Source organism: Rhea pennata, chromosome 14 (assembly GCF_028389875.1).
Source record: "Rhea pennata isolate bPtePen1 chromosome 14, bPtePen1.pri, whole genome shotgun sequence".
In the NCBI taxonomy this organism is placed as follows: Eukaryota; Metazoa; Chordata; class Aves; order Rheiformes; family Rheidae; genus Rhea; species Rhea pennata.
This window is the reverse complement of record NC_084676.1, coordinates 20,031,907-20,050,974: the sequence shown is the minus strand read 5'-3', so window position 1 is coordinate 20,050,974 and position 19,068 is coordinate 20,031,907. Positions and strand designations below refer to the sequence as shown.

Here is a 19,068-nt window from a genome sequence, read left to right as displayed (position 1 = left end):
GTTTCCATTGCAAGGTGTCCCAAGCTGGTGAAACGTTGGATGTGACTGCAGAAAGGCCTCCTAGGACCCCATCTCTGCATTTGGACGTTCGGCAGCCTCAGCTCCCACTGCTGCCTCTTCCACTGGCCTCTTTGGATAAAAAGCAATGAGACTGGACAAAACCACGGATTTCAGAGCCGGTGAAGCCTTTGGGAAGGGGCAAGAGCCCGGTGGGATGGGACCAGACTCTCACACTCTGTCCTGATGTGACACGTGATACAACAAAATGAGAAAACTGTAGAAGTCAGGTAGCTTGAATATCTGGACTGTTGGTGGCCTCCTTCTGCTAAACAGGGTCCTAACTGTATGTGCATATTTTAACAGCTGCTGTTTGTTGCACTAGTGCATACTAGCATGGAGCTGTGCCTGCTAGATCTTCTTTGCTAGGGCAGAGAAAGCACACTTATCTTCTCTCTTAGACTGGAATCCATTGTAGACTTTCGAAGCTAAGAGAGTAAATTATTAATCTAAATTATCTCTTATTTTCCCTCTGAAGTTCCATTGCATGCTTTAAAAAATGAAATAAATTGAATTAATGCGTTAGTCTTACAGAAAGACTGATTTATTGCAGTACTTTCAAAACAAAGTAATACAAAGGAAACTTGTTAATATAATCACTCACATAAAGGAAGTGGTGATTGATTAATCAAATACGGAAGTCTTGGTCTGAATCCCTTTTGTGTTTGAGTCTTCATTTACTTCCTGTGTAATCATTCTTGTCACTCCAAAGCAAGTAAGAAATATCAATACTGTGATCTGATGGTATTTCACATCCATTTTTCACTGATGTAGACAGTGACAGGTTTACTGAGGAATTTGAGTGTGTCACATCTACGGAGGATATGAATTACTGTTGCCCGCTACAGAATCTGGCTCTTTAGGTCAAGTCATAAAGAATTTTAATCTTTGAGGAGTCTCATTCATCCTATTTTCATATCAGCTAAAAGACGGTCATTACATACATATGCTTCAAAGCAATGAGGAGTTAGTGCAATTTCTTCCCTGCTTTAATGCAACCTATTTAAAAAGAAAAGTAACTAGTTATTTAAATAAATATAAAAAGCTGTTTTGCACTGACCCTTTTCTTGATCACATGAATTTAGTTTACTTTTCTCCTAAGGTGATTTCAGTTTAACAGACTTTTCTCAATAACGGAACTGTAACTTTGTGTAAGTATGATTAATGAGTTAGGCACAAGCATGCTTCTCCTCAAATTCCAAGAATATTGTCTTTTCATATACTTATTTTGACCACCAAAGAAAATGCCCAGAGTTGTCGAATAACAAGTTTATTTTTTTCTCAAGGTAACTAGTTGCAAGATTTTTTTAATATTTATTTGTCTCGCTGAAAGATTCGCAACTCAAGTGCCATTGCATTAATGGCAATGCAAGTTACCCTTCTCTGTAAACAGAACTATTCTTGATGGCTTAAAAATGACTGTTTTCAACTAATCACTATCAGGTAGGGGTTCATTCTGCTATCAAGAAAATGAGAAAACACAGCACACCCGCAGAAATCGGCAGCTCTCAGTCGTGCTGTGGGTGGACTTAGACCGCTGGTCAGGGTTCAGAGCAATCCTACACCCACTGCCCCAGAAGACTACGTATTAAGTATGTGTGGTTAGTGATTTATTCTTTTACCTATTCAACACTGGAGATTCTTCCTGGGCCCGGTGCTACGCCTTTGAAATCACTGGAAGATTGTCTACAGTGCTCATATATGAAAAGCAGAATAAAATACATCTTCCGGGAAGAGACTATTGCTTAGTTACAGACTTTGTATGTTCTTCACTCAGTTTATGTTGCACAGACAACTCTGCTACGGAAATGGTCAAAGACACACAAAAACGTGAACAGAAATCATACACGAAATCAGTATTGGTCTTAACTCCCTGTTGGCAGGAGATAAATGGAATTTTTCTGTACTGAAAAGGACATGTGCAGGTTAAAATGGTTGATATACATCAGATGAGAGAGAGATGGTGAGTTCTCTATTGATAAAATACTATTTTGCAATCTGTCATCACTGTTAATAAGTATATATCAGCACCAGTAATATCCAGTGTCAATTTTGCCATAGATATAATTTTGTTGCATATAGCAGAAAATAATTTGACTTAAATGATCTGGAATGAAACAAGTTAAGAATAGAATTTTTATTTTCTGTATGTTAAAAGCACAAACTTGTGAACTATATGTAAATAAACTGCTACAAGATGAATGTAAACTGGGAAAGAATACACTATTTTTGCATGGTAATGGATTACTTAAAGACCTCTTGAAGCCTTACAGAAGATTTGGAAAATAATTTTATTTAGAGGCAATTGATTTGCATATCTTTTGTTTCTCTAGCTTACTTTGGTTTTGTCTATGAAAAACAAAGATATCAGAATTAGATCTTTCTTTCTCCTTGGAATTAACTTATTCTTCAGTACTTTTCACATTTATAGGTTTCTGTGCTATATTTACTGCAGTTATTTCATGAAGCTGAGGCTATTCAGTTTGGATGAGAAATCTGGAAACTTGTAGTAATTGGGAAGGAAACAGTTATACCCTTCTGGGGCTGTTAAAAATATTTTTTTTTTCTGAGGCATCCAGAGCCCCTTTAAGCCCTTCACTTTATTACAACTTTTTGTTATGTATTTTAGCAAGTACATGCAGCAAACAAATGAGGCATTTTCCTACACACTGCCTATTCTATTTTCAACAGAAGGTGAAAGGGGTTAAAATATAATATTTGTGTAAAAATAATTGAATTGTAATTAAATATTTTTTTTCAGTTTTCATATATTAGTATGTATATCAAAAAAGTCATCCACGGAGACTTTTTAAAGAATTAAATTGTCACATTTCTCAAAACTGCTCATAAAAATATTCTTGTCGACTGACATACAATAAAATCTCTTTTATAAAAGCTGTTGTTACTCCAGCACTCCGTCCGCCCCGTTGCGATGGAGTCATCCAGAACGCGTGCCTATACTCAACACGTCGTGGAAAATAAGTCAAATAAAACAACGACCAAAGGAATACTGGAACCCGCGATCCATTTTAGCAATCTTCTGCAAATAAGCCGTTTCAAAGTTCGCCGAAGATTGCCATACGGCAGTCTTTCTGCAATGGTTTCAGTTCTTATTTTAAAACAATAATAACATAACCAAATGTATATGCTTGTTTAATATAATTTGACAATTGGGAATGCATAGTATTTTTTCAAACTATGTATCTAAAACAATAAAGTCTAAAAGCGTTCAGTCTCCGCTCCGGTTTTTGTGTGCACTTCCATGCATCCCTTCACTGCTAATGCAGGAAATCTGAAGAACTGTCTGAATTTCTAATGCTGAGAAGTAATGAGATTCATCCCTATGGACATAAGCTGAAGGACTAGCAAGGTCTGATCAGAAAAAGGAATATAGTGTACGCTGTTTTGACTGCAAGAAATTGTATTATAAAACCAAGTCCATATGTGTGTTTATTAGTCAGAAGGAGCGAAACCCAGCAGCGATGTCCCGCACGGCCCTGCCCAGGGGGTGCGAAAAGGCGGATTATTCCCGGGGAAGGATACGCTGCCAGATGACTCATTTTTTCCTCAGAAACCCCTGCCTGGTGTTTTTCTCGTTTAAGGAAAACGGTCATTGCTGAAGCGGCCCGCCGTCATGTCTTAAAATCTCTCTTTTTTTTTTTTTTTTCCTTTTTCCCCTTGGCCTTCCCGTGAGCTGCCCCGGGCTGGAGAAGCCCTGTCCCGGGTAAGCCGCTCTTTCAGCGGCCGGCTCCCCAGGCCAGACGCGTTTGTCGCTGCAGCGGTTAACGGCAGGACGGGCAGGCAGCCCCCTCCCCTCGGCGGGCGCCGGCAGCCGCCGCGCCGCCTCCCTCACGGAGCCGCCGCCTTCGCCGGGCCGGGCTTTGGCCGCCTGCGAGCCGCGTTTTTCCCTTCCCGCAGAGAAGGGAGGAGCAGCAGTCACCGCCGCCGCCTCAGAGCGCCGCCTCAGAGCGCCGCGAGGGGCGGGGCGGGGCGGGGCGGGGCGGGGCTTCCCCGGCGGGCGGGCCCTTTCCCGCCCTTTTCACCGCCCCCAACGGCGCGGAGCGGCCGTTGGGGTCGCCGCGTCGCGCCGCTGTGACCTGCCCGCGCTGCTCGCTGAGGGGCGGCAGCGGCGGCGGCTCGCCATGGAGCGGCCCAAATGGCCGCCCGGCGCCCGCGGCAGGAAGGCGCCGCGGAAGAAGCGCCGCTCTTCCCCGCTGCCGGGGGCGGTCGCCCCCGCCGTCCGCAGCCGGGCGGGCAGCGCGGCCGGCGCCCTCCGGCCCTGCCGCCGCCGCCTCTTCGGCGGCGCTGGCCCCGCGGGGCTGCAGCCGCAGAGCAGTAAGCGCTTCTCCGTTCCCCGCCGGCACCGCGGTGGCCCGGGTGTTGCTGGGTCAGGCCCGCAGGGGCGAGGCAAGGCCTTGTGCCGTGTTTGCTGCAATATTTTGTTCGTTTGTTTGTTTTCGTGACATTTTGAGAAGTGACAATAAGGGTGCTGCTCAAGAGACTTCTGCTTGGGAGAGGGGTCTTTTTTTTTAAAAAAAGATGAAGTCTAAAATATGCAGCTTGAGTGTCTTCTCTGCAGTTGCGCATTGGCTGGTCTTTTATTTACTGCTGTGCCCAAGCTAAGCTGGCCCTGCGTGAGGCTTTAAGCGGTTTGTTGTTATCCAGGTCTCCTATGATGTGAAGAAAGGAGTCAGCTGTGTTGGTATCTGGGGAGTATTTCTTTTAGCCATTAGTTAGTAATAAATAGGGGATTTGCCCTTTGTGCCCTTTAGTTAACTTTCTGGCTAATCAATTCCTTTGGAAAAGACAAGGCAAAGCCCTAGCCTGCCTTTGGGAGGATACTTTAAATCTTTGTATAAAGTTATTCCACAAAAGGACCAGTTTTACAGCAGGATACTATTTAGCAGCTCTCAGGTTAGGAATTGGAGGCTTTGAAAAAGAGGAGAGGAGAAAAAGGGTCTGAGAAGAAGGTATATGGCACTGAAGGCTGACACTAGTGGTGTAACTTGCTTTAGTAAATGGGGAAGATCAGTGTGGGAGGTCTCTGTCCCCTAAAGGTGAGACTTTAAAATAGTGTAATAGTGTGCAATGAACCTTGGTGTCCATCTCAGTCCTGCTCTGCTGGCTCCTGCTCTTACCTGTAGATGTTTTAGTACTTTTGCATCCTGACTGGTACCACCAGCAACCATTGAGGTATGTGCTCTTAATGCTTAGATACATCTTGGAAGAAAGAGGGAAAGGGGATGAATCCTGCTCATGCAGTGTCCAGCAATCTCATGTTTGAGGTGACATCCAGTGATGACAGATCTATGTAAAAATATTTGTGATACTACTGATAAATTTCATTAAAAATCTTTGAGCCTTGGTGTATAAATAGTAAAGGTCATTCCAAGGCATTTGTCTTCCTTTTAATTGAGAGATTTCTAAAATGCCTGAAGTATTTATCAAACTCTACTATTTTTTTGTCCTTGTTGATATTCTGATAAATGAAGCTCAGTAAAAATAATAAGCTTTAGATCAGACTTTAGGATGTTTGTGGTATTAGGATCAAAGTTTATTATGGGAGTGAAAGAGAAAGAACAGTTAAAGATGAGAATTGTCTGAATGTTGGTGCCAAAACTAAAGTTACTTAACTAAATACTCATTCTTCTCTAGGCCTGAAGGGAAAATCCAATGTGAAAAGCTTACCAAAAATTAAAGAAAAGTTTGAAGTGACCCAAGTGAGCCATTCATCCAATCAGAGGTCTGTTAGAACACGTTCAAATACACTGTTATTAACTGTAGCTGGTACTTAACATCATTTTGCCTGCATGAGGTGTCTCTTAGAGTCTGAATTCCTTGTATACTGATGTTTTTCAGACTGTTTGTTGACATCTCATAACTTAAGTATTTTTTTTGTTGGTTTCTCATAGAATGATGTGACTTTATATACTGAACTTAACTCTGTTCTGTTCTTTCAACTGCAGCACTCTAGTGAATGTCGAAGAGGTGACCACCATGGAAAAAACTGAAGAGAAAATGGCAGAGAGCACAGTACTGCTGAAGGTTATAATGTTGTTTGGTTCTTTATCTGATAACAAGTTATGGGGAAATAAATCAAAAAACTGGATGTCAGTTACTTACTAAATTCTTTTTCTACCTAAGTAGAATTTCCTGTGAGCTATGCTTGCACACATGCATTTTTTTTTTCAGGCTGAACTTGATCCTGTAACTTGGTGTTCTTTTCCTCTGTGTTTTTGACCAAAATAAAAAATATTGGATCTATTGGTAGCATGGTAGTATATATCAATACTAATTATTTTTAATGAGGAAAGGCCTTAACAGTTGTGTTGTATGGTGTATATATAGCTCATTAGGCTGTGATTCCAGAGAATTGCTTAATTCTAGTTCAGACACAGGCCTACTGTTTAATCTTTGACAAGTCACTGTTGTGCTATTCCTCGTATTTGTACAACTGTAAAATTAAAGTATTTTGGAATAACAGAGCAGAAAAGTTATGTGACAGTACTGCAATTGCAAGAGAATTGCAGAACTGTTAGAACTGTGGAATTGTTAGAACTTAAATCTGATACAGCAGCTGACTTAACTGAAATTGATTGGAACTATTTTTCTTTAAAATATTAGTTCTTATTTAGACTCCACCAATTATTCACACTTTCTGGAAACAATTTCGTAATATAATATCTAAACCACCTAAAGTTGTTTGTATTTATAGGAGTGCTCTGGGCTTCTGAAAGGGAGTAACATGAATTGTGCTTCTAACTGAAAATCAAACAGATGTGGAGAGTGATTACTGGACTGCTGTCATAGATAAAACTTCTCTTGATATCAGTATGGCTTCACTGGAAGTCTCACCCAGCAAAGATTAGGATCAAATCAATGGGTGTCTGTTATGGATTTTAGAACTCTTAAGCCAGATTGCAGATTTTTCTTAGTGATACATGAAAAACAGTGGTGTAGATAATGCTGTGAATAGCAAATTTAAGTGGTGAAGTACACAACAGTAGATTTGAGTAGATGTCTAGAGTAATGTAGGAATATACTTAATTGGCTTTCTTTGTTTAGATCCAATTTCATTAAGTTGTTTGTATCTAATGTTTAATTTAGGAATCTTCGGTAATCAACTTTGAAAGTAAAGAAAGTTTGACAAATGCTGAAGTGACTTCAAGTGAGTGTAACTTGTAATGAATTTTAATAACAGTTCTGTAAAAGCACTGGTCTTGCAATGAAAGTGTGTGCTGTTCTTGTACTGATTTGGACTGCCAGGTTATCAAAATGAAAAAGCTCTAGTTGGATTTCTGCCTCTTATCAGTACATGCATAGTGCATACTCTGCTTTTAGAAAGTGTCTCTGAGAAAAAGTAATTCATCTTGCTTTTACTTAGCTCTTCACAAAATTAGTCGTCTACTTCTTTGTATTTATTTTCCAGATTCATTCATATAAGAATGTAATTTTGTGGCATTATTCATTAATAGGAGTGTAGAGTACTACTTAGTCTTTATTTTCTGTTATTGACTTTTCCAGCGAAAACTCTATTTTTAGTTCTTGTATAATCAGTGCCTTATTTTTGAAACTTTGGCACAGCAGTTATTTTTGGAGACACGTTCAACATAATGAATGACCACCTTTGAAATGGAAAATACTATTCAGTAAACTTAGTGAACTGAGACTAGCAGCCCAAACAGCATAGGAAATAATTTCAAGCAGGTTGCTATCACCCTACATTTAAGGGTAAAACTTTTGTTTGCCTAGAACACTTATAGTAATTAAAAGAAGTTACTGAGCTCAAATTTTTTGATGTTTGAAAATATGTTGAGAACTGTCTAGCTTATTAGAAGAAAGAGAGACTATTAATACTCCTTCATACGGACGGGAAGGATGCAAGGTGAATATGTCCCGTAACAGACCTGAGAACTTTGAGTCGAGTCTGTTGGAAACAACGTACAAAACAATTGGTTTTATTGTTCACAGAACTATTTGTTAAGATGGATTCTTGTGTTTACAAAAACCTGCACTTTTAAAACAATCCTAGCTGAGAATTATCTTATGAGAGGCTAAACCTGTCAGGCATTTTAGTGTACCTTGGACAAGGAACATATCTCCTGTTAGCTTTTAGCTTGTTTTAGTGTAAATTAGACTGCAGGATGCCCCTTGGTTTTTAATGCATTGTGAATTATATGAACTTATACCCATTGATAGAGAAATCACTGTGGCTTGTAAAAGAGGATCCTTTTCTCTCTCTCTCTCTCTCTCTCTCTCTCTCTCTTTTTTTTTTGTATACTATATTTTTTTTCTTTTTGTAGGTACAGGATTGACTCTTCCCACAGGTGTTTCAACCTATCTACTAGAGTGTTTAGATGTAGATTCCACTGCAGACTATAACACAGGCTCTAATGACAACACGAACAATTTCTCATCCCCTGAAACATTCAGATATGAAGATGGTTCAGGTGACACTTTTTTTTTTTCTTTTTTTTAAGGTCTGTTTGAATTCGAAATGATGGGGGGGGGGCAATGTGCAATAAGAATACTAGTGACAACTGTTGGCTTGGCTTACCAGGTCAGATCTTTGCCTTCAGCCAAGCTGTGCTTAACATGGAATCTCTATATCTGGTTCTCTAATCCAGAGTGAATCAGTTCCTGGTGTAATTTGAAGCATACTGTAAAACTGAAGTATTTCCAGTTTATTGGGGATGATCAACCAGTCTGCTTTCAGCTATCTGTTCTTCCCAAACTTTTCTGCAACCGTTTGGATAGGGCAATGCATTCCCTCTGTTGTAAAGTCTCTGTCCTGCAAATATGATGGCTGTCAGTTCGGTCAAAGCTTGAGTAACTCTTCTACGTCCAGACAGAAGTAACCCTTGCCCTGAGGACTGCATCAAATATAAAAACTCAACTCTCCTGGACTCTAGCAAAGCAATGGCCATAGATAAGATGCCACAGATCTCCAATCTGTCAGCAATATTAGGTAATTCTCTTCTGTAATACTTCAAAACACGTACATAAACGTATCTCTCTATAGTGCAAAGAACTCTGCAAAGTTTCTGATGATCGTTTTATTTAAGTATTTCTGTATAATGGGAAACAGCTCCTTGTTAGTGTTCTGTTTACTTCTAATATTTGCTGTATAATTTCATGTGCAATAAAACATTCAGGCCTGCTTAGCTTTTTCTTTTAAAGCTTAGCTTTTATGTTTTTTAGAACCAATGCTGGAGGATTTTCAAGACCAGTACACTAGAAGGTAATCTTTAACATACCTAAATGTTCAGGTTTTTCCTCTTCTAAGCAGTATTTTGGCTGGAATGAATAAACCTCTGATCCTGCAAATCCTTCTGGTGAATTTCAGCTGCCTGTGTCCCCCCTGACTTCACTGAAGATAGTGCACTGAGACAAGCAGGGAAGAGTTTGTCTTACAGACTTTTGTCGTAGTCTTGCAGCTGTAGGAAAATCAGTGTAACAAAATTCAGTGGAAGATCTTGTGGAAAGGGGAGGTGATGTTGTGATATGTTTACAAAATTTCTGAAGAAGTTGATTTTACCCACACTCATTCCCTTTCAGATTTCATTCACTTGCAAGCACCTGGGTATGTGTGCTCAGGTGGTCTGTCCAGGATTGCTTGTGTAATACAGGGGATGAGAGGTGCCTGTTGCCAAGTCTCTGTCGTATCTCTAGGATTCTAGGTTTGTCCATGACAAAAGCAGTTTTTAGACAGATCTTTCAGATCCTTTAGGAGTCATCAGCTGTTATGAGGTGGTCCTTTGCCACAGAAGCAAGGTCAGATTTTGCCCATGGTTTTGCTTTGGAATGCATGTCTGTATTCTGGATGGGTTAACAGGAAGAGGAATGATATATGTGACAACCTTGTTGTCATCTTGCTGTTGTTAGGATGTAGGGTTTTCTGTTGGCCAGGTGTCTGTGCTGTGGTTTTATCGGAATGCTTGGTCTTCTATTGAATGAGTCTCTCATACTCTGATCTTGTCATAGTGCAAGTCTCTTGGTCCTGAAATAAACAAACATTTCTCAGCTTTTGTCCTAGCAACAATGTCTTCTCTCTTAACCCCTTTCCTGCTGCTTATTCTGGTCTTAGACATTTCCATTAATACTTCATTCATATCAGTCTTACTATGTCACAAATCTCCACAGAATTCAATCTGTTTTTTTTCTGTGATCTCTGTTTTTGCTGCATCTTTCTTAAATATGTTGTGTCCTCATATATTTCAGTGCAGTTTAGTGACTGTTTTCTGTAGCTTTTAAGTTCCAGGTATCTTCAGAATAAGCGATGTGACTTGATGATACTGTCAGCAAACTGTGAAGTATGATTGACTAAGCTAAGTAACATTTTTTTTAAGGATAAGCTTTATCCATTTTCATTCAGTCTATAATTCTTATATGATTTTGTTTTATGTCGTTTTTATGAATTTTAACAGTTTTCATTGAAAGTAGCTGTTCATGTTTTTTCTCTTTTCCTAGAAATAAACCATCAAAATACAATTACAGTTCTTCAGAATTAAATGTTTCAACTGCTCTAGCAGGTAAAATATGATCTAAAACAGTTGTGTTAGCTATAAGACAACAGAATTTTCTAACCAAATTTAAATAATGGTAAAAATAACAGAGCCAGACTTCTACTTGGCCATTTGTCCCCCTGGCATAGGCTAAGCTCAACAGTGGCTAGAAGGGAAGCAAGATCTGCCCTCTAAATAAGACCTAGTTTAGCCATAACAGCCACTAACTTGTTAGGAGAAGACGTAAACCATAAACTATATTAATCCGTGTAAACACAAGTGATGCTCAATGAAAACACAATTAGCTTTTCTTGTTTAACTTATCCAGGAATGGAACTGTTTGAGTCATGCTGCTTACTTTTGCGTAGTTCCTATCAGCCTTCACAAGTACTATCAGGAGTCCCCCATGCAACTGCAGTTCTGAACTGTGACATGCAGTTCTGGCTGTGGCCCAGGTACCACATAATTTTCCCATGCTTAATTTGGACTGTAATAGCAGCAGAAGCTGCCACTGGTGAAGACTGCTGTGATGATGTAATTCCTCTTCTCACACAGTATGTGTGTCTAGTAGTAAATAACCAGGTGAGCATAAGATTAGTAAGCAACCGTATTTCCTCAGGGAAGGGGAGAGGAATAAAGCTGCCCTGTTGGAAAGGAGGGAGATGAGGAATGCTACATGTGTTGAAAGGAGGAAGTGTTTGTGTGGGTAGCTTTGGAATGATTGTTTTGAAAATTTGTACAATCATGTAAGATGTGGGTTGGAGAGTAGCTGTGGTCTTAAAGTTAATTAATTTATTGGAAATTTATCACAGGGAAACGAGTCTGTAAAATTACAGCTACAAGAGAGAGAACTCCAGACCTAAAAACTGGTATGCGCTGTTCTTCACCAATAGGACCAGAAAGAAAGGTGAAAGATTTTTAATATATTAATATAACAGGTTGAAACAGAAATGGCTTGCTGCACTCTCATACAGCTGAAAGAGTGCACCTGGATGTGTAGATGCTGGTTCTTTTGCTTGAAAGAGATGCCTGCAGACGGTGGTAAAGAGTGAAGACAGCTTGCCCGTGGCTCTAGATAGCTGTAATAGTAATGGGTACCCCATAAGCTGAGTGTTCCTCGGACTGATTGTTTTAGTGGTACCAAGCCAATTGTGTAGATCTTAGTCTGACAGTGTCCCTTTGTTAGTACTTAGCAGACTGTAAAGGCTCACTTTATAATATGAAGTGCAATTGTTTCGCACTTTAGCCTGACAATCAAACTGCTAAACCCAAGAAGCTGGAGTGCAAGAAAAAAGCTAAATTGTCTAGTCCTTTAGAAGATGTATCATCATTCAGTCAGCTTGAATCTGCCCCAGAAAACACTTCAGCCAAATCAGTGGAGTTGACAGCACAAGTACTGCCATCCAAACAGCCTGTTGCTATGGTAAGAATTTACTCTGTGATCTGCTGGTTAACAAAGGTATAGAATTTTGACTGATAACAGAAGCTACATGAGAATATGAGAAATATTAGAAAGTGTTTTATCTCCTAGTTATAATGATGACCTGAAATGTATCTTTTCTGTCCTATAAAAGTTTCTTTGTCTTAATTCTGAAGAGCATGAGACAAAGTAAACGTACTGGAATTCAGTACTTAAATTCTAAGAACGAAGAATAATTTGTAATGGAATATAAGTGATATTCTGTACTATAGGAATACTACAGGAATTAGTGATAAAAAGCACAGATTTTGAAACTGCTATTAAATTCTCTGTTTCCATTTAGCAAATGAGTTCCACCATGCTGGTCGTGGAGAATAACAAAGCTCTGCTAAAAAAACCTGGTTATGCTCAGTCTACAGAGCTACATGTGAGTGTCTAACCTGATACTTTTTAATGATTAAAACCAAACAAAGAAGTCATGGTATAACTCAGTTCTGGCTATTACCTATGTTATAACAAAATTATGAAGCAATTGTGTTATATTCAATTAGCTGGTTATATGTTAAAGGTGTAGTGTAAAATGTGTTAAATTCAATCAGCTGGACAGTTTAAAAAAAAAATCTGTTTTATGTTTTTAAAACGACATCTGATCGGGGAAAAAAAAAAGCCTACTAGCCTTACTCCATTATGTTGTCATTCCAGATAAACTTGATAGATAAATGCCAATTTGGATTCTTTATCAGTATTACCACTTCTCTCCATGCAGGAATAGCAGTGACATCTCTGTCACTTTCATGCCATAGTTCTTTGAACAGTGTAAGCAAACTGTATAGTTTTGGAGAAAAGGGAAACTTCTTCAATACAAAGATTGCTTAGTTTAGCACCAGTTTGGAGGGAAAACATGGGCTTTCCTTGTGATGTTAAACTTAAAAGTTTGTTTGCAGTAATATATTAATTTCTGAATACTAGATTAGCAAATGAAAAATATGAGAGAGGTTGGAGGCTAAGGGTAGTAATCACTTAGGATTTGGAGAGAGAAGTCCTAAGTCATATTTTTGAAGCAATAGAATATTTGTTGCATGAGCCAACAAATATTAGACAATTTGAATTATTGTCTGTTATTTAATTGGGTGGTTATTGCTGTATATTTTCTATTTTGACAAAACTGTAGCTTAGCTTGTCACCAGTGTGGAAAGCCTTATCTGGGGAAGACTTATTCTTGAATACAACAGGTCCACATGTAAATTCAGAAGAAATTGTTCCTGCGTCTCTGAGCTCAGAAATTCTTCTTGAAAGACCAGAAGAAAAGAATATCTTTCAGATTCTAATTTTATTGCACTTTTTAAATCCAGTTTTGGTATGCTAGTTTGTAGAGTACAATGTATTCAAGCTTTATGGTATGACACACAGCTGAAGAGAGCATATAAGCTTTGAATCTTTCAGTCGCCCTTTCTTATAGCATATTAAGTATACTTAAGTAGTCTTAAATATTTTTATGACACCCCTTGAAATCTGCATGTCATGTTTTTCCACGTTTTTTGAATTTCCTTAGAAAAAAACTAGAAGACTGTTTCTTCTGTGTAAATAGTTGTGTGAATTAGATGTCATTAATCTTTTCAGCCTCCATGTAACAGAGAAGAAATCTGCTCCATTGTTAGAACTTCACCAGGTCATAGGTCTTCCAGGCTTCCTCGAATTCCAGTTAATAGAAATGTATTCTGCCTTCCCAAAGGAGTGCCTGAAGGTAATGGAATATAGAACTGGTCCACTGTGCAGATGGTAACTGGCTATTTGAGTGTGTAAGGAATTATTTTTTAAGTCTGAATATTTGCAAAAATCACTAAGTGAAAGAGTAAAACAGCCTGAAAACTTAATTTCTGACTTAATAGTATTCTCCTTTTGAGCAACAGTACTTCACTAAAACTACAGTAACATTTTCTCTTCTAAGGATCTTTAACATATGAAATCATACATTCTTAGGAGTATAAAGGCTGTGTGTGTGCACATGCGTGTGTGGAACAGTAGAGGAAGAATTTGCCAAACTGTCCATATGCTTGGATTTGACTGTGGTTAGATAAATCTGTTTCCCTGACTGACCTCTAAGTGTCCCAGTATGGACAGGAAGATGATATTTTAATAAAATCTTTTGCCTGTGTAAGCCAGTAACTTCCAACCCGTCTTGGTTATCTGTTTATCTTGTCTTCAAGTACCTGAAGCTTCATCTCCTGCTTGCGCAGTCAGTAAGAGCATAACCTATTTTGCTAATTGCTTAGCTGACACCTGAACTTCTTTGTGAAACCTTTATATTTCTGTTTCACTATCATAGAAGTTACTTCTATTTGGCACTGCTAAGGTAGCAGCTGACTGATGCATTTAGTTATCTACTGAACTGTCTCTGTTCAAACAACCCTCTTTCCTTCCCCTAGTATTAGCTTCAGTCTCCCCATTGTTAAGCAAGATACTGACAAAACCTCTGTGGAGTGTTTCCTTGTAATGTATGACATTAGCCGAATCCTGTACAGGACTCGGCAGAATGAGACTCTAGGTCACTGAAGAGGCACTGAGGGTTATGCTACTCTTTACAGGTACAGTGCAAAATGAATTAAAGGTGAATCGTGCTGAAGTATATTCAAGCTTTGTTATTCAGTGTTTGTAAACCACTGCTTAATTTAAACTAAGGTATGAACTTCTGCAGAGACCAGAAAGATTCCTGTAGAAAGATTCTGTCCCTAGGCTATTTGGGGTGGGGATGGGGGAAACAAACTTTTACTTGGTCTGTCACAAAGCTTTTAGAACCACGAAGGTTGTACTGCACATCTTTGGGTTACTTTTTACATTTTTTTAAAAGACTACTTTGATTAAGCTTCAGTTTATTCAAACCTCTGTTAGCGATGTTGCTATTTTATAGGCTATATGATTAAGGCATGAAGGAGTTACCTAGTAACTCTGGGAATAGCTACACCTCTTCAAGTTACTCTAATACAACTTATAGGCTCAGAACTTGTATGAAGACTCTCTAGAAAAGAGATCAGCTTGTTTAGCAAATTATTGTCCTGTGCCTTATTTCTAGGATGAGTATGTCAGACTTCAGCTTTCAGCCACTGGTGGTTCTTGCATCTTTCTCAATTAAACTGAGCTCTACTATCCAGATTTTTTTTTTTCTCTGAAAGTTGTTCATGTGGTAGATTCTCTCTTTCTTTAAAGATTGTCAGCACCTATCTAAAGGCTTCTGTTCTTTTTATTTTATTTTATTTTATTTTTATTCTGAGACTCTTAAGTAACATGGGGGGGGGGCTCCTGTCTTTGTTAAACATATAAATGAGATCTATGTACAAAACTGATCATTGCCATAGAGAGGAGGTGAAATCATCTTCCTTCTCGGGCTCTCCTGAAGTTTCTCAGTGTACCACTGGATGGCGTATCTCTTCCTAAATTAGCTTTTGCAGACAGCGTGTGCAAATACTCTGCAAGTTATGTTCACTGGTCATTTATGGTATTTTAATTATTAATGCTATTTTATATGGAGAAAATATATAAGCATAATAGACTTTTTAAAAATACTGAATATACAAAAAACTTTCAATGGAATTGTAGGCTCCTAGGTCTAGATATTCTTGTACATTTTCTCAGATTGAGTACCTACAGTATCTAAAGTGCAGGGAAGTGCTCTTAAGTGTGTGTATGTGTTAACTAGTGACAAACATCTGATGCTTCTGTATAGAACTCAGTTTGACAGTGATAAATCTTGTGCCCAAGAGAATTGGGATAATACAGAACATAAGTCATATTTGATAGGCAAATGAAGTTCAGCAATCAGCAAATATTTTTGTCAGAACAAAAGTTTGTATTTTTATTACTAGGTCTCTGGAGGAGCCTGGGAATCTGGAATTAACTAAGGCTACCTAAAGGGGAGATTCTTTGTATGATAGATGCATCTTTCTCTGCTCAAGAAATCTTACAGAAGATACTCTTTTTCATTAGGAATGTAAATGCACTCAAAACCGTAGTCTTTTTTTTTTTCCTCGCTAGTGACTGACATTACAAGATCGAGATTCTTCCAAACAAATGATAACATGGATTTCTCCTAAGCATCTAAAAAAAAAATTGTCAGATTAATGAGCTTTCTCTCACATTTGAGAATATGCAATTTTATGGTAATACTTACCATTTTTTTCCCACAGATACTATTACAAGTACCAAAAATTGGGTCTACAATAAACATAGATGAGATTTCTGGTTTTCAGCAAGAGTCAAAAGAAGAAAAAAGGTCTTGCTTCTGTGGCAGGGAGGTGAAATGAGGGCAATAAGAAGAATTACTGGCTGAATATTTTTGGCTTATTCACTTTCTGAAATTTAGTATAATGCTTTGTGGTAAGCCTGTAAATGTTTTTCTTGAGCACTTTAATATTAAAATTTTTTGTACAAATGACTAGATTTTTTTGGGGGGCATTATTCTATAAGTATGCTACAAATATGATTCTTTAGTTTATTTATTATTATTATTATTTAGAAATTGATTTAAGGGCAGCAGACCAGGTAGCATTGATGGAATTGGTTTTGGCACTTGCTATGCCAAGACTTCTAGATTTCTTTAGTAGTATAAGCATTTAAAGATGTGACCTCCAATTGAGCTAAGTGTTAACATTGTTCATAAAGGTAACTATATGTCCTGAAAACATAAATACAAAGCATTTATGTATTCTCAGTGACTCAGAAGTCAATATAAGATATTAAGCTACAATTAAACTATTTGCATACTTAGGTCTACAGAACTTGGGGATGCAAGACTTTTTGTATTCTAATGTAAATTGATTAATAATCATGAAAATAGGTCATCTTTGCCTTACCGTCACTGCAGTACAGCTGTCTGCTTATGATCAGCACTAGCATCGTGTACGGTGCCCAATCACTGTCCCCCAATCACTGTCTTCCCATTTCATCTCCGTCGTTCTGTAATCCCACCTGTCTCCACACAGCCTCCTTTCAGCTCAAGTGTGCTCAGTTGCCCCCAGAATCCCTGGTGTTGGGGTAATTGTTTTGGTCATCTGTAACTTCTTGTCATTTCTTGCCTCCTGCCACCTTAAACTTCTTTTTCTTTTTTCTTTTCTTTTTTTTTTTTTTTTTTAAGAGAGAACTTCATCAAGGAGAGAATGCATGTATCATTAAAGTATTCTGATGCAGCTCTTCATGCTTTTGGCTTAAAAATTATTAAATTTGCAACCTGCAACTGCACTTTATGTATGTCACATCAACTGTCCTAATAAACTCTTTATTTTCTAGTGCAGACTTGAGGCTTACATAGCAATGGACCTCCCCAATGAAAGAGTGACTGTCTATTGAGCCTTATTTGTGTTGCAGGCAAAGTGCTTCAAGTTCAGTTTGTGTATTGTTAATCTGTAAATGTCATTCTTCAAAAGGGTGCTGAATGCCTCAACAAAAAGCACAAATAAGAGCATAGTCTTCTCTATTTGCATTTGTTGCAGACTAAGGTAGTTTGGATACCTAGAATGTTCTCACTAACAACAACCCTTACTCAGATTCTCTTTTGTAGTAATAAAAGAAGCTTTTCCACATTTTAAAATAATAATGCAGCTTTCCAGATCTCTTAAAGTCTGAATTTGTTTCTCAATATTATAAACCAGAATTTTCATGCCCTGGAAAGTATTTCCAAATTTCCCAAATGAGCACCTCAGGAAGACATAAAATCCAAAACTTTAATTAGTTTGACTGTATTTGGAAGTACCTGTGGAAGTTCAGACCCTGAACCTATTCCCATTGCTCTGGGATAGAAGCAGAGGCAAATATATACTGTTAGATTTAGTCTATAAGCAAATATTGCATAAATATACTATATGGCTCAAGGTTAAAAATAATACCATTAAATTATTTTCCCTTTAAGCATTAGTAGAGTGAGTTCTGCCAGTAACTCATTGGAGTCCCTTTGGGAATGCTTCTGATTACCGATATCCTTGTTTCTACAAATACTAAACCACTCGTAATTAAGTATGCAAGAACCTAGAGCCCCTGGGTGATAGAGGTTAGCACCTTGACTTAACTTTTTATTTTGCTTAAAGCTGTGTATCTAATAAGCTGTGATTACAATGACTATTCAGGTAACATTTCCCACTTAAAGGATGATCCAGAATAAAAGAGGTATCTACTGTAAAGGTATTCTAGAAGTCCTAGAAGAAAAAACTTACTTTGCCTCAAGGCGATTTATAGTGACTCTGTAACAAAACAGACTATTACTGACAAACTAGTTGGGGAATACAAGACAAGAAGGTATGGTCTGTAAACGTGGTCTTGGCTGTAGCAGCCTGAAATTTGTCGAGTTGTGCTTTTGTTTTTCTCAGTGCAATAGGAATATATAGGAGGACAGAAGTATCAGGAACCACAATCTCTGTTGCCCTTTCCTTCAGTTATGAAAGTGCTGCTTCTTATTTTCAGCTTTTGTCTGACTCCTAGAGAAAGTATAATTAATTATTAGGCTAGCTCTCTGCCCCAGGGAAGGAAACTTTATTTGTTTTGAGGCCACAACAATATCTACTCTTGTTCTACTTTTTTCAAAGGGTAGGCATTTTCCCATGTTTTGGTTTTAAACTGAAGAATGACTACATATAAAATTTTACTCAAAGTGGAAACTGGCTTTTCCATATTAGTGGATAAAGGTTATGGGTCACAGCCATTTAGCGGGTAGTGCAGAAGAGCCTATTTGTGCAGTGATTCAGGAGAGAAGTCTGGTCAGTGTCAATGGGGCTCTTGTGCCTCAGATCTAGACATGACGGAGTCTTAATGGTTTGAATGGAATCACTTAAAATGAACCAATCTATGCAAGAACTGTGTTAATACTTTATCACTAGGAACTGTGTATTGTAGTTGCATATTAGAGTATGTATTGTATGTAAACCTATTAAGAGTTTTTTTTATTAATATTTTCAGTTATTGTTATCTGAAGCGTACTTTTAGGAGACCGTAACTTAAAGTGCTTGGAGGGACTGAGAGACGTTGTGCTTCGAGGCCAGGAGTACTCCAGGGGTATGTGTACCAGCTGCTGGAGTGCAGAGAGACCTCGTATGCAAATAGCTC

General features: G+C 38.3%; 1 protein-coding gene across 1 annotated transcript; it reads left to right on the top strand.

The window, feature by feature from the left end:
- Positions 1-4,199: 4,199 nt before the first annotated feature.
- Positions 4,200-17,343, top strand: MEIKIN (meiotic kinetochore factor). The gene is made up of 14 exons (XM_062587731.1): positions 4,200-4,392; positions 5,713-5,800; positions 6,024-6,102; positions 7,165-7,225; positions 8,361-8,507; positions 8,906-9,025; positions 9,259-9,298; positions 10,528-10,589; positions 11,375-11,469; positions 11,809-11,985; positions 12,326-12,409; positions 13,603-13,726; positions 16,164-16,353; positions 17,111-17,343. The coding sequence occupies exons 1-13, from the start codon at positions 4,200-4,202 to the stop codon at positions 16,208-16,210; spliced, it is 1,317 nt and encodes a 438-aa protein (XP_062443715.1). The 3' UTR covers positions 16,211-16,353; positions 17,111-17,343.
- Positions 17,344-19,068: the final 1,725 nt, after the last annotated feature.